Source organism: Myxocyprinus asiaticus, chromosome 35 (genome assembly GCF_019703515.2).
Source record: "Myxocyprinus asiaticus isolate MX2 ecotype Aquarium Trade chromosome 35, UBuf_Myxa_2, whole genome shotgun sequence".
NCBI lineage: Eukaryota > Metazoa > Chordata > Actinopteri > Cypriniformes > Catostomidae > Myxocyprinus > Myxocyprinus asiaticus.
In genome coordinates, this window is record NC_059378.1 from 40,408,636 (window position 1) to 40,425,160 (window position 16,525).

Sequence of the window (16,525 nt, forward strand, 5' to 3'; positions counted from 1 at the left end):
TTGGTTCTTTTAATTGTGATGATTTTGGCTCACATTTAACAAAAACCCACCAATTCACTATCTCAACAAATTAGAATATGGTGACATGCCAATCAGCTAATCAACTCAAAACACCTGCAAAGGTTTCCTGAGCCTTCAAAATGGTCTCTCAGTTTGGTTCACTAGGCTACACAATCATGGGGAAGACTGCTGATCTGACAGTTGTCCAGAAGACAATCATTGACACCCTTCACAAGGAGGGTAAGCCTCAAACATTCATTGCCAAAGAAGCTGGCTGTTCACAGAGTGCTGTATCCAAGCATGTTAACAGAAAGTTGAGTGGAAGGAAAAAGTGTGAAAGAAAAAGATGCACAACCAACCGAGAGAACCGCAGCCTTATGAGGATTGTCAAGCAAAATCGATTCAAGAATTTGGGTGAACTTCACAAGGAATGGACTGAGGCTGGGGTCAAGGCATCAAGAGCCACCACACACAGACATGTCAAGGAATTTGGCTACAGTTGTCGTATTCCTCTTGTTAAGCCACTCCTGAACCACAGACAACATCAGAGGCGTCTTACCTGGGCTAAGGAGAAGAAGAACTGGACTGTTGCCCAGTGGTCCAGAGTCCTCTTTTCAGATGAGAGCAAGTTTTGTATTTCATTTGGAAACCAAGGTCCTAGAGTCTGGAGGAAGGGTGGAGAAGCTCATAGCCCAAGTTGCTTGAAGTCCAGTGTTAAGTTTCCACAGTCTGTGATGATTTGGGGTGCAATGTCATCTGCTGGTGTTGGTCCATTGTGTTTTTTGAAAACCAAAGTCACTGCACCCGTTTACCAAGAAATTTTGGAGCACTTCATGCTTCCTTCTGCTGACCAGCTTTTTAAAGATGCTGATTTCATTTTCCAGCAGGATTTGGCACCTGCCCACACTGCCAAAAGCACCAAAAGTTGGTTAAATGACCATGGTGTTGGTGTGCTTGACTGGCCAGCAAACTCACCAGACCTGAACCCCATAGAGAATCTATGGGGTATTGTCAAGAGGAAAATGAGAAACAAGAGACCAAAAAATGCAGATGAGCTGAAGGCCACTGTCAAAGAAACCTGGGCTTCCATACCACCTCAGCAGTGCCACAAACTGATCACCTCCATGCCACGCCGAATTGAGGCAGTAATTAAAGCAAAAGGAGCCCCTACCAAGTATTGAGTACATATACAGTAAATGAACATACTTTCCAGAAGGCCAACAATTCACTAAAAATGTTTTTTTTATTGGTCTTATGATGTATTCTAATTTTTTGAGATAGTGAATTGGTGGGTTTTTGTTAAATGTGAGCCAAAATCATCACAATTAAAAGAACCAAAGACTTAAACTACTTCAGTCTGTGTGCACTGAATTTATTTAATACACGAGTTTCACAATTTGAGTTGAATTACTGAAATAAATGAACTTTTCCACGACATTCTAATTTATTGAGATGCACCTGTATATATATATATATATATATAATTAGATTTAGAATTATTTTATATGATTATTTCTTTTCATTATTTATATGATATAATTATTTTTACAACATTATTTTTTATATTTGATTTCATTATTGAATTATTTCATATTATGCAAGTTACAAACAGGAAATAATTATATTTAATTTGAATATATAATAGTAAATCCGGATATATACAGTATATGTGGATATATAGATATATCCAGATATACTGTATGTGCTTATGTGGCAAGTTGTCCTAGTTTTGATGCGGTACAATGTTTCAGTTTTATTTTCTTGCTGAAATATGTGTGTTTGTGCACAACAAAAAAGGTCTGTTCATGATAAGCAATACTATCAGTCCAAAGCAACCTCCAGACTTCATTGCATATACATAAGGGGGTGGAGTCAGATACGTAAAGGGCGGGGTCACTCACAGAGAGTCTTGTAAAGAGGTCCTTAAGTTGGGCAGGGAGGTGACTCCAGCTGTAGAAAGCAGATGTAGTGGGAAAATTGCTTTAATGCTGTGTGTAAATGTTGTTGAAGCGCTGCATATGAGCATCAGTAAGTAGTTTCTCATTATTTGTTGATTTTAGTAGTTAGAAACTGGTTTTTAAAGCCGTCTTTTTATGTATACAATGTATAGGCTATTCTAATTATCTAAAAGAGGTGTATATTAATGTCATTAGTTTAAAAGAAAACAATGTTGGTTGGTTAGGAGCTTAAATAATGTTTTTTCTTCTACAACTACAGAGATGTATAGATTACCAATAACAGGCACATGAAGGGTTTTTGAAAGTTTGGCTGGAGGTTTTTTTTTTTGTTTTTTTTAATTTATTTTTTTTAATATTTGTATCCATAACAACTTACAAATAGCATTTGCAAAACTGAACAAAACAAAGTATTGTGTCTTTGTGTTTTAGGGGAGTTGAGCAATAGATATCCAGGGTCATTATTCCGAATCTTCCATAGAAATGGACCCTCAGGTGCCCAAAGACAAGTAAGTTATAACTTATGTTTTTAAACAGTCAAACATCAGTTAAAGGGTTATCAGGGTCACAGCTCTGTTCTTCCAGCTGCATTGACTCAGATAGACACAAGACAGACAGATAACAAAACCTTAATTGTGGATGAAAGTTAATTTAAGATTGCATAGCCCCCCCAAAGACAGACAGATGTGCGTGAGCCTTGTTTGTTCATGTTCTTTCGTGTTCTTGACAGATATAATGGCGTGTGGTTGATTTTCTTCATGTTGGGGTTAGGCACTCTGCTGCCGTGGAACTTCTTTATGACTGCTACCATGGTAAACAGTTTTCATTTGCTTCACATACACTGCATTGCGTGTGAAATTTGTACATCTTGGTTTTGTTTTTGCCCTAGAAGACCAGAAATGATGACAATGTGTGTTGTAATACTGCAAAAGCAATATTACATACAGAAACTGACTGTTTCTGTTTTATTAGTTTCTTTTCTGCCTTTCAGAATTTCACGAGTCGTCTCGCAGACCCTCAGCCTTTGAGTGAAAGAAACTTCTCGGCCAATCAGACTGAAGAAGACACACGGAGTGTTTTGCAAGCGAAATTCAATAATGTGATGACGTTGTGTGCTATGATTCCTCTGCTTGCGTTCACCTGCCTCAACTCGGTTCTTCACCAAAGGTGAGACCCAAACGACAGAATACTCAAGGGGCAAAACTCGTAAACTCATAGTTATTGGCTAGTGGATGGAGCAGAGGTAACTGTGGCTCTCTTGCATTCCAGAATTCCTCAGAAGATCAGAATTGCAGGTAGTTTGACGGCGATTATGTTGCTATTCTTGTTGACTGCCATCCTGGTGAAAGTAGATCTGGAACCGTTGCACTTCTTCGTGATCACCATGATCAAAATCATCTGCATTAACTGTGAGTTTCTTTCCATACATGCACATGGGGTCAGGAGTAGATCCTTTAAAACTTCACTGTGAATTCGCTTCACATACAGTAGCTATATTTTATGAGAAATGATTACATCTTGGTTTAGTTTTTGCCTTAGAAAACCACAAGTGTTGCAAATATTGCAAAAACAATATTTATACCCTCAAAAGATAAAAAATAAAAGCTTTGCAATTTTTGCAAACCTTATATTGTTACCAATATTTGGGGAATGCCAAAATGCAGTGTCAAACCCTGATTGGTGTGATTCAGCATTCCGCTGCAAATGCAAGTTCAGGTCTGGCTGTATTGGAATGGAACGCACACATTCACGATCCAGTAAATCCCGATGTCTAAATGAATTTTCATTTGGAAATATGTCACATTATAGAAGTAAAATGGATTGCAAATGCCATTTTATGTTCACTTTAAAACAACTGATTTGATGTGATAAGGTGTGTGAAGCTTATGAAAATATGGAAGTCCATTTCCGCCACATAGAAATCTGCGCATCTTATCACGTGGCTTGTTGAGCGCGTTACCGTGGAGACGTAGCGCGTGTGGAGGCTTCACGCTATTCTCTGCAGCATCCATGCACAACTCACCACGTTTTACATAAAAAAACATACTTGATATAAAATGATAAAAGATAATAATTATAATAAAATTATGAGATACTAAAGCATAATTATGGCATAAAAAGTCTAAATTATGAGACAGTAAGATATTGTTTTGTCAATTGTTAGATTCACAGTCATATTTATGACATAAAAAGTCATATTTACGATATACAAAAGTTAAAAAGTTATGAGATAAAATTTAAAATGTGAGATACTAAGTAATTAAAGAGATAAAAAAAGTCATAATTATGAGATACTAAGTCATAAATACAAGATAAGTCAATTGTTAGATTCAGTAACTAGATGTCATATTTATGATATACTGTAAGTCAAAATTACTGAAGATACTGAGATATATTTATTCAGAATAAAAGTCATTATTATGCGATACCAAATCAAAATAATCAAAATTATGACATTAAGTTAGATTCAGTCATTTTTATGACATAAAAAGTCATACTTGATAAATTATGAGATACATTTAAAATTATGAGATATTAAATCATAACTATATATAAAATCAAAATTATGATAAGTCATAATTATTGTCAAAACTGTTAGATTTATATCTCATAATTGTTACTTTAATCTCATAATTATGATTTAATATCTACAAATTGGCATCTGACTTTTTAATTTGATAAATAGGACTCAGTATCTTATAATAATGACTTCCCAAAACACTTTTTTTTCATGTGGCCAAAATGGGCTTCCATACACAATAAAGGTTATTGGAAAAGCAATAGATTTGTGTGTGTGTGTGTGTCATGTTAATTAGCGTTTGGAGCTGTCCTGCAGGGAAGTCTCTTTGGAATGGCCGGTCTCCTACCAGCTTCATACACAACACCAATCATGAGTGGACAAGGACTTGCGGGAACCTTTGCCGCTTTCTCCATGATCTGTGCCATCGCCAGTGAGAGTTTACATTGGAATACTGTAGCTGAACAACTGCTATATCTATATAGCACTATATCTTTAACTGAAAAATGTATTTATCATGAATATCCTTTCATAAAAACCCTGTTCTCTCTTTCAGGTGGTTCTGCTTTGCAGGACAGTGCGTTTGGATACTTCATCACGGCCTGTGCTGTTATAGCCCTTGCAATCGCATCATATGTTGCTCTTCCTAAACTGGTAAGATTCAAGTATCTGCATTACTCGGAGGGTGTTGATTTAAAGCATGAAATATTGAGAAAATCTGTGTGCTCTTTGTTTCTGTAGGCGTTCTTTCAGTACTACCAGGAGAGTAACCAGAACAAACCTTCTGAAGATGAAGAAAACAAGATGGATTTGCTGAAAAAAGGTGATGTCACTCAATTCAGATCAGATGTTGCTGGAAGTGTGAAAGACATTATTGTCAAAGCTCAATGTGTTTAGATGTATTGTTCTTCTGTAGATCAGAGCAAACAGGGTGTCAGTACTGCAGAGGAGGACAAGCAAGCACCTTCCTTCTTGGGCATCTTTAAAAAGGTAAGCACATGTCACCCTCTGTGACCTCTATTGGATTTGAAGGCACCCCTGAAATCTATTTTTAATTAAATTAAATTTCTCTTTTCAGATATGGGTCATGGCTCTCTCTGTGTGTTTTGCCTTCACGATCACCATTGGCACGTTTCCTGCTGTCACCGTTGACGTTAAATCTACAATCGCTGTTGGTGGAACTTGGGGTGAGAACTGTGTTTGATGAACTAAACGTGATTAGTAGTTGCACATGCAGGAATCTTAAAGGGATAGTTCACCCAAAAATGAAAATTCTCTCATCATTTACTCACCCTCAAACCATCCCAGATGTGTATGACTTTATTTCTTCTGTTGAACACAAACAAAGATTTTTAGAAGAATATTTCAGCTCTGTAGGTCTATACAATGGAAGTGAATGGTGGCCAGAAATTTGAAGCTCCAAAAAGCATATAAAGGCAGCATACAAGTAATCGGTATGTTTAATTTATGTCTTCTGAAGTGATATCAGTGGCGTAACTACCAACAGTGTGGACGGGGCAGCCGCGCTGGGGCCCACGGTCTAAGGGGTATGCAAATTTATTTGCAGAATAAATAGCAAATAAATAACTCATTTGTGGAATTCCATTTTAATAATTTAAGAAAGACATTTTAAGATAAATAAGATATTTCTCATAATTTCTAACAAGGTGCCTTGAGATGACCAAATCTATTGAGACATTTAGAGACAATATTGCACAAACAAAAAAATTACATTATATTGTCATATATTTTAAGTTCATTCTTGTAGGCTACGAGTGGGTGGGGGTGGTAATGGGCCCCATCAAGTTATTTTGCACTGGGGTCCACAAGATCCAAGTTACGTAACTGAGAGATATGATAGGTGTGGATGTGAAACAGATCGATATTTAAGTCAATTTTAACTATAAATCTCCACTATCACTTTCAGATTCTTCTTCTTTTGTTTTTGGCGATTCACATCCTTCATGCATATCGTCACCTACTGGGCAGGGAGGAAAAATGAATAGTAAAAAAGGCTAAATGTCTAACTTCTCTCTCTTTAGAAAAGTATTTCATACCTGTGTCTTGTTTCCTGTTCTTCAACGTTTTCGACTGGGCGGGCCGCAGTCTCACCGCAGTGTGTATGTGGGTAAGACCATTCACCTTTAAATGGGTTTTTAAATGGTTACAGTGGCCCCAAAAATATTTGGACACTTTAGTCACAGTCATAAAAAAGGCACACTCTGAAAAGTTTGCTTGTTCTATCTTGCTTTAAAATAAATGCCACTTGGATTTATATTTTGTTATCTAATACAATGACATTCAGACATATTTAAGTGTGACTTAAGTGTCCAAATACTTTTTGGGGTCACTATATCTTCAGTTGGCATGATTTGAGAGTTATGGCACTTTTCCACTGCACGTTACGGTTCGACTCGACACTGCTCGCTTTACTTTTCTGAGCTTGCTTTTCCACTGCAGTTTAGTGCCGTTTCAACGTGGGTGGGATTATAGGCTGAGCGTCATAATTGGGTCGCCTCTACTGCCATGACATCATACCGTGACACAAACATTACTGACCATAAACAATAACACGACCACTAGCTGTTAGCTACTAGCTCATTGTGCTGCATAAAGCAGTTGTTGCATGGTGATTTTACAGTTAAATTGGCCTGGTTGTTTTAGAAGCAAGCTTTCCAGTAGCTGGTCAACTAAATAAAGTGAAGCTTTCAAGCAGAATATAGAGTTAACGTAACAAAACGTTCCATCCTCCATCATGGACTCCAACACGCAGAGCCCAGGGCACTCTCCTTCCCATTGCACGCTGGTCTATTGCCATAGATAGTGTCCATTTGGTCGAACAACTTCCACTTTCTTCTGTTTGAACCCCTCCAGCTGTTGTGGTCCTTGATGGTTCTGTAGTCACTTTTAAGTTTTTTTTTACTTTTCCCTACACTGTTGGTAGGTCCGGTGGTAGCCGTGTGCGGCCAACAGCTGAGACACTTCCTGAAAGACTTTTTCATTTTGCGTCGTTTCGTTTGTCGCTAACGAGAGGAACGTCTGCACCTCGTTTATTGACCACGGCGTGGTTTTGCGCACAGCCATTTCTTTTTACAATTCGAAAGTCATGTGAACAAATGATATTGCTGTCGCTGTTGCTAACTTTAAAACTAGCGGGTTGATGTCCCGTGTTGCAAATCCAGTGACGCTGGTAGTGACGATTCTCTCTGACCAGTCAGTGATCTGCAGGTTTTTGACATCACATTAAGTATCGGCTCGGCTCGTTTGGAGCCTCGACCGAGGTGGTACTAAAAAAAGTATCAATTACCAGGTACTATCCACAGTGGAAAACCCCCAAAAAGCGAGCAGAGTCGAGTCGAGTCGAGCTGTACCGTGCTGTGGAAAAGCCCCATTAGACTACTAGAGCATCGCAGAACTATAAACATAATATATATATATATATATATATATATATATATAAACTCAGCAATAAAAGAAACATCCCTCTTTCAGGACACTGTATTTTAAAGATAATTTTGTAAAAATCCAAATAACTTTACAGATCTTTATTGTAAAGTGTTTAAACAATGTTTTCCATGCTTGTTCAATGAACCATAAACAATTAATGAACATGCACCTGTGGAACGGTCGTTAAGACACTAACAGCTTACAGACGGTAGGCAATTAAGGTGACAGTTATAAAAACTTAGGACACTAAAGAGACCTTTCTACTGACTCTGAAAAACACCAAAAGAAAGATGCCCAGGGTCCCTGCTCATCTGCGTGAACGTGCCTTTGGCATGCTACATGGAGGCATGAGGACTGCAGATGGGCAATAAATCGCAATGTCCGTACTGTGAGACGCCTAAAACAGCTCAACAGGGTGACAGGAAGGATAGCTGATTGTCCTCGCAGTGGCAGACCACGTGTAACAACACCTGCACAGGATCGGTACATCCGAATATCACACCTGTGGGACAGGTACAGGATGGCAACAACAACTGCCCGAATTACACCAGGAACGCACAATCCCTCCATCAGTGCTCAGACTGTCCGTAATAGGCTGAGAGAGGCTGGACTGAGGGCTTGTAGGCCTGTTGTAAGGCAACAACGTCGCCTATGGGCACAAACCCACCTTCGCTGGACAAGACAGGACTGACAAAAAGTGCTCTTCACTGATGAGTCACAGTTTTGTCTCACCAGGAATGAGCGTTACGCCGAGGCCTGTACTCTGGAGCAGGATCGATTTGGAGGTGGAGGGTCTGTCATGATCTGGGGCGGTGTGTCACAGCATCATTGGACTGAACTTGTTGTCATTGCAGGCAATCTCAGTGCTGTGCGTTACAGGGAAGACATCTTCCTCCTTCATGTGGTACCCTTCCTGCAGGCTCATCCTGACACGACCCTCCAGCATGATAATGCCACCAGCCATACTCCTCGTTCTGTGCATGATTTCCCGCAAGACAGGAATGTCAGTGTTCTGCCATGGCCAGCGAAGAGCCCGGATCTCAATCCTATTGAGCACGTCTGGGACCTGTTGGATCGGAGGGTGAGGGCTAGAGCCATTCCCCCCAAGAAATGTCTGGGAACTTGCAAGTGCCTTGGTGGAAGAGTGGGGTAACATCTCGCAGCAAGAACTGGCAAATCTGGTGCAGTCCATGAGGAGGAGATGCACTGCAGTACTTAATGCAGCTGGTGGCCACACCAGATACTGACTGTTACTTTTGATTTTGACCCCCCCTTTGTTCAGGGACACATTATTCCATTTCTGTTAGTCACATGTCTGTGAAACTTGTTCAGTTTATGTCTTAGTTGTTGAATCTTTTTATGTTCATACAAATATTTACACATGTTAAGTTTGCTGAAAATAAAAGCAGTTGAAAATGAGAGGACATTTCTTTTTTTGCTGAGTTTGCTGAGTTTATATATATATACATATATATATATATATATATATATATATATATGCAAAATACTGTATATTAAAAGTCAGCTGGAGGGAGCAATTGCATAATAATAATATAATAAATTATTTTGAGCCATACAATTCATTGTAGCTGTTAAAGTGACCTTTAAACAAATAAATTCACTGGAATGTGATGTTTGGTTAAAGTATGACATTTACTGTATGAACACTGAAACAAAAATGCCTAGTAAGATTTACTTTTCGTAAGTTTTGCACAGTTCTTCTGAGTAAATTTGAATGGTATAAAATTAATGGTGCTGTAAGCGATTTTATCCGTTCTACTTCCAGGAGACTGAGCCGCTGGATTAGCCAAGCCCCTCTTTCCAAAACCCAGCACTCCAAAGATACCAAATTAGCTTTATTGAGACCGACATCATGCAGAAAGGGTTGTTAAAAACAACAGCAGCAAAATAGAGTGCTCAACTGGCAACTGTTATGTGCAACATGGCATAAAAATGCCATTAAGCCTCAATAATTCACTGCAACTATGAGAACGCGCAAAATGATTGATGGGTCGAAAGCGTCACTGACCGCGGTTCGCAGACACATCAGACCAATGAGATATCTTATGACACTTATTTCAGTAATATCTCTCAGGGAGTAGGAACATATTTGCATAACTTTCCATGAAAAAAATCATTTACAGCACCTATATATAATCTAATTAACTTCATGACATAATATTGAATAATAAAAAATCAGTTAATAAAGTAACATTAACTTACAAATCTGATGTGCATGGTACTTAAATAAACTTCCACAGGGAAGCTTATTGCATACTATACAGTCGACTAGACAACATCACCTTGCATTACTGGCATTAGAAACAAGGTACAGTGTTGCGCACACACGGTGCACAAAACACGATAACGGTGACGATCAGCAGAAATTTTTTTTTTATTATGAATGGTAAATTGAGTAGAAAATGAATTTTCAGACTTCATAAAACAAGAAGTTCCCAAACATAACAAAATCAACAACAGAAACTTGCAAACAGTGAAACCATGCCAACTTATTTATTATTCAATCCTGGTACATTCTGGGAACACCAGCTTTGAAAAGTTAAGCAAAATGTACTTATTGTATTTACCAGTAACATTTACTCAAATTAGCGAATACATATGACAAGGTTTTCTACTTTAGGATTGATATATGATAACACATTGTAAAGATACAAACAGTCATAAATACTATTTATAAACTTGATCATTCATTTTTACATATTTGAAGTACAAATGTAGAATTCACTTAAAAAGTTCACATTTAAACTATCTTTTTCAATGTAGAAAGTAGGGATGTCCCAATACCGATACTAGTTTCGGAATCGGGTCCGATACCGCACTCATGTACTCGTACTCTTGCTCGTAAAAATGCTTCTATACCAAAAACCGATACCATCTGACAAACGAATCGTCATTACGTAAACAATCAGTGGACATATTCTAATCATGTTATGACCTAGTGAGATTATTTAACAGCAAAAGCTGCAATTTAATGAGATAAATAGATACTGTAGCTTTCATGTGCGGCACGCTTCAAAGTGAGCGCTTGTGAATGTGTGGAGACAGTGTTGTGCCAACACCGGATGTTCATACCTTTTTAAGTTTCTCATTGGCTCATACACGGAAACACCATCATGAGCATCGATCTGTCTGTTTGTAGCAGATTGAAATACTTTACAGCGCAAGGCACATACAGACTACATACTTATTTATTTAAATGGCAGGCTTTTGCAGTTTAATAATCACTTTGGGTCACGTAGCGTCCAGCTTTTTCAGACTGAAAAGCTCCCGTCATAACACAGAAACACGTCAAAATAAAAGCTCAATTTAAATGAAAAAAGTGCGACAGAAATATATCTGCAGCACTTTATTTGATAAAATATAACTCTGATGTTGTATTTTGGATTGTGCTCCGAGTTTCTGTATATAAGCACTTCATTTGATAAAAAATAATACAATATTGTTGAAAATTAATTGTTATATTTTCATTTTATTAAAGTTTTAATTCATTTATTTAAACACCATTTTGATGATAAAATTGAAATAATCTGTTGATATGGAGTTCATAAAATGTTTTGAAAAAAATCAGGTATCGGCGAGTATCAGAAAGAAAGTATTGCTACTTGTACTTGTTCTCAAAAATGCATCCCTAGTAGAAAGTACTTAATATTTTCTGCAATATTTACTTCTTTCAGTGTACATGTTGTCTATATATTTAACTTCTGTTTTTCTTCTCTATCTTCTAGCCTGGTAAAGACAGCAAACTTCTTCCCGGTCTGTTATTGGCCCGTGTGTTATTCGTCCCTCTGTTTATGCTGTGTAACGTTCAACCTCGGTACAATCTGCCTGTCTACTTTACACACGATGGCTGGTTCATTGCCTTCATGGTACTCTTTGCCTTTTCCAACGGATATCTGGCCAGTCTCTGCATGTGTTTTGGACCCAAGTGAGTATCACCTGGAGATGGGACATGATGGTCGACTATTTGTCAAACAACCAACTAGTCGAGCAGTGAGGCAGATTATTTATTTATTTTTTATAACCTTTTTACTATTTAGTGTCGATTTCATGGCAGTAGGGTGGTTGCTGCAGAGCTCTTTTGGTGCACTTTGTTGGCCACGATTGGCCTCTTCAGGTTTCTCAGGTGGTTCTTTATCAGAAATTCCATAATTAGATTGGAAAAAAAAATATTTCTATTAAGTTTCAATATTTTTATGCCTGGTGCTTTAATTAGCGTACAGTGCCATTGCATCATGCCTCTCACTATTTTGTGAGCACCCTGCATTAACTGTTACAATATAAGGTGGTGTGTCAAGTTACCAATTCTACAGGTTTTTTTTTTCCGATTATCTAGTCATTCAGGCAACCCAGTAATTAGTCGTTTATGAAAATGTGTAGTTTAGCACATCCCTAGTATCGCTACATGTTTAGCCTGTATACATTTTTTTTTAGAAGACTTACAATACACAAAAACTAAGAGCAGATTATGGTTCTGTGAGGTAGGGCTACACAATTAATCGCAATAAAATCGCAATATGAGAAGGTGCAATTTCTAAAATGTAACAACTTTATTTTTATGTTTTACTCAGAATTCTGTGATTTTTAATTAGCTATTCTGATTGGTACATATCTTTTGCACACTATCAACTACATGTTGTTCTGCAAAATTGTCACAAAATTCACATTTGCTGTTACTGAGTTTGAGGTACGGTTAGGGTTAGGGTTTATATTAGGGTTAGGTTACATTAGGTTTAGGGTTAGGTTAACTGTGTAACAACAGATTAAGTTAAATGCAGGTGCTTTAAATGTAAGTGTAATGCAACGACACATATGTAATTAATAAGTACATTGTATTAAGTACATAGTAGTAAAAGACACCCAATATTAAATGGATCCAAAAATGTTGTTTTTTTTTTGTTTTTTTTTTTTCATATTGCACAGCCCTACTGCGAGGACGCGGGGACACGTGTCATTACAAATGTGACTGAGATGTACAGTAATTGTCTAAATAACATGAAACTATATCACATATATGAAGAAAAAAAAAGTCGTAGCTGCAATATCTAAAGTCTTAAAGAAGAGATATAAAGTTGGCATTACGAGAACAAACACTTCATTACAAAAAACATGACAATGTACCATGAATAATATAAGACGTCAAAATTTCAAAGACACTGGATCTGGGCCTCAAGAGGTTTAATCTTGGCCTGAGTCTAGGTCTTGGAGGCTCTAGTTTTGACTCACTGAGGACTGATTTCCTTGACTGGCGTTAAACTAATCCTAAAACCCTTTTTATGGCAAGACAAGTACCAAGACTTGTCTAAAACCAAGATAATAATATAGGCCCACACACACACCAAATTCTCATTGATCACATTCATATTTATTCTGATTATAATTATATACCATCAATCTGTAGAGTGCAACAGCGCCGTTGTGGTTCCGGAAGTATTTTTCCTATTCATTTCTTCCATAAGGATTTCATAAATTATTTTTTTTACACATGTTCTAAGCCTTGAACCAAGCGAACCAGCTCTGAGGTGGATCACAACATTACAAATTTTGATTTGAAGCAAAAAGTATCTGAAAATAACGTGTACAAGACTGTGTACTTAATTTAACTCTTTAATGAGGGAATGAATCCCATGAGGCGTTGCGAATAGAAATGATGAAAAATCTATTGATTTAAAGTTGTTGATTATAAGTATAGAAACAATATACAGTGGCAAGAAAAAGTATGTGGACCCTTTGGAATTAGCGGGTTTTCTGCATTAATTGGTCATAAAATTTGATCTCATCTTCATCAAAGTCACAAGTATAGACCAACATAATGTGCTTAAGATAACAACACACACACAATTCTAATCTTGCATGTCTTTATTGAACACATCCCATTAAACATTCACAGTGCTGTGGAAAAAGTAAGTGAACCCTTGGATTTAATAACTAGTTGATCCTCCTTTGGCAGCAATAATCTCAACCAAGTGTTTCCTGTATCTGCGGATTAGACCTGCACAATGTTCAGAAGGAATTTTAGACCATTCTTCCTTACAGAACTGCTTCAGCTCAGACATATTCTTAGGATGTCTGGTGTGAACGGCTTTCTGAAGATCATTCCACAGCATCTCTATTGGGTTAAGGTCTGAACTCTGACTGGGCCACTCCAAAAGGATGGTGTTTCAATGTTGGCATTCGGAGCCCTTTTCATGGCATATGTAGTGCTGCATGTTCTTCCCAAACAATCATCAGTCCAGTTTCATCAGTCCACAAAACATTTTCCCAGTATCGTTGTGGAGTGTCAAGGTGGTCTTTGGCAAACTTCAGGTGCACAGCAATGTTTTTGTTGGAAAGCAGCGGCTTCCTTCGTGATGTCCTGACATGGACACCATACCTGTTTAATGTTTTCCATATAGTAGACTCATGAACAGAGATGTTAACCAGTTCCAATGATTCCTTAAATCTTTAGCTGTCACTCTAGGGTTCTTGTTTACCTCATTGAGCATTCTGCGGTGTGCCCTTTGATCATCTTGACTGGACGGCCACTTCTAGTGAGAGTACCCACAGTACTAAATCATCTCCATTTATAGACATTTTGTCTAACTGTGGACAGATGAATATCTAAGCTCATCTAAATAACTTTGTAACCCTTCCCAGCTCTATGGAAAGCAACAATTCTTGATCGTAGGTCTTCGTAGATCTCTATTTTGCAAGGCATAGACCACGACAGCAGATGGTTCTTGTGAATAGCAAACTCAAAATGTTTTTATGAGTCAAAGTACCTCTAACCCACTCCTCCAATCTCATTTCATTAATTGGGTGCCAGGATTGCCAACTCCTGACTCTAATGAGCCTTTGTTGACGTCTTTAGCCAAGGGGTTCACTTACTTTTTCCACAGCACTGTGAATGTTTAATGGGATGTGTTCAGTAAAGACATAAAGATTACAATTGTTTGTGTGTTGTTAGCTTAATCACACTGTGTTTGTCTATACTTGATGAGATCACACTTTATGACCAGTTAATGCAGAAAACCAGCTAATTCCAAAAACGTTCACATTGTTTTTCTTGCCACTGTATTTTAAGGTTATTGCAAAATATTCATATATATAAGTAGTTTGAGAGGCATGGTTTGTTTGATTCTTTGATTGGTTGATAGGAGAAAAAAAATTCACCAGAAATTGCGCTTTTAAACAAAAAATGTTTTAAATGAAGTTGAAAGAACACGGACTGTGGGCTTCAACAGAAGCATATACCATCGATTAACAACTTCAGAGCTCACGGTCTGCATTTAAAGATTCATACTGTAAGTTATCATTACAAATCAATATGTGAATGGAGAAAATGAATGAATTTTACTTCCAGAACCAGACTGTTGCGCTCCATGGCCATAACATTTAAGAATATTTTCCCATTAACCTCGCATGTTTTATCTTTTTTCTTGTCTTGTGTTCCCAGGAAAGTAGATCCGAGTGAGGCGGAGACAGCTGGAGCAATTATGGCCTTCTTCCTGTCACTTGGCCTTGCTCTTGGAGCATCTGTCTCGTTTCTGTTCCGTGGGCTCGTCTGAAGTCACTACGGACGTGCCGCACCCAGCCATCCTCAATGAACACCTCCGCATTAATGGACTGTGAATGAATTTATAAAGCATAACAGCTGTGTTCTCTTAAAATAGACTAAAAGGCCAGAAAAGTCCTCGATCCAGGATACCTACCCTCAGGATAAAACTCCAAACACGGACAGCCTGGCTGTTTGACTCAAGGGTTTGAGTGCCAGTTCGACACTAAGTCCAGGTGTACACGGAATCTGAGCCCAGAAAATTCTGCATAATCCTCCGCAGAATTCGAAAGTTTTCATTCACAAAGTTCTACACATGTTTAGTTATTACATATTTTGGCTAATTTGATAATGCTTTCAGATATCAAAAATGTTGTACTCTCACCGCTCTCAGCTATTTAACACATTTTACCATGTTTAAATCCATCCCGCAGAATTCAGCAGACATGACTAACATTGAAATACATGCACTTATGATAATGCTTTCTTGAATCACACTTTTGTTTAGTCTATTCTTTATAGAAAAAAATATTGTAGCAGTTTATCGTCTTTTATAATCATTAAATGGACATTTGCATTTTGTAACAGTTAACATGAAGGTGAAATGCATTCTGATGTAATAGCATATACATTTATAAAACATCAAGAAGTTTTTCTGTTTGAAGTGTAACACATAGGAAAAACCAGCTCTACCTCACCCAGGTGACTTTTGCCATATTGAATCTTTCTTGACATTTACGCTACAATAAATGTTCTCTAGAAGATGAGAACCAAAGTGCCCTGTTAATAAAAAGCTGTTGTTTATTTCTGCATGGATCTCCATTCTTTTGCTTGTCCTTAAATCTTGACCTTCAAATCTTTTGATATTACACTGTAAACCCCAATGTTGACATTACTGGAAAAATCAAGTTGTCTTCATTAAACATTACTTGAGATGTCAAGTTTTGTGCTCATAACTAAAATATCTATGTTCCTTGAACTTATTTTACTTAAAAATTAATAGACTTAAAGGAATATTCCAGGTTCAATACAAGTGAAGCTCGATCAACAGCA

At 37.6% G+C, this 16,525-nt stretch overlaps 1 protein-coding gene across 8 annotated transcripts in view; it reads left to right on the forward strand.

Annotated features, from left to right (window-relative positions):
• LOC127426033 (equilibrative nucleoside transporter 1-like) overlaps positions 1–16,276 on the forward strand; it is a 36,963-nt gene extending 20,687 nt beyond the window's left edge. For 2 of the 8 annotated variants that reach the window (XM_051672486.1, XM_051672485.1), the window contains exons 2-13: positions 2,388–2,464; positions 2,686–2,767; positions 2,947–3,122; positions 3,225–3,364; positions 4,772–4,906; positions 5,030–5,127; positions 5,215–5,296; positions 5,390–5,463; positions 5,552–5,660; positions 6,516–6,601; positions 11,667–11,866; positions 15,374–16,276. In XM_051672486.1, coding sequence (XP_051528446.1) covers positions 2,439–2,464; positions 2,686–2,767; positions 2,947–3,122; positions 3,225–3,364; positions 4,772–4,906; positions 5,030–5,127; positions 5,215–5,296; positions 5,390–5,463; positions 5,552–5,660; positions 6,516–6,601; positions 11,667–11,866; positions 15,374–15,485 — 1,320 coding nt within the window. In that variant the 5' untranslated portion in view covers positions 2,388–2,438 and the 3' untranslated portion in view covers positions 15,486–16,276. Of the gene's footprint in view, positions 1–1,881; positions 2,029–2,387; positions 2,465–2,685; positions 2,768–2,927; positions 3,123–3,224; positions 3,365–4,771; positions 4,907–5,029; positions 5,128–5,214; positions 5,297–5,389; positions 5,464–5,551; positions 5,661–6,515; positions 6,602–11,666; positions 11,867–15,373 lie in introns of those variants that run through there. The other 6 variants (XM_051672484.1, XM_051672487.1, XM_051672488.1 and 3 more) reach the window with 6 other exon arrangements.
• The last annotated feature ends 249 nt before the right edge of the window (positions 16,277–16,525 follow it).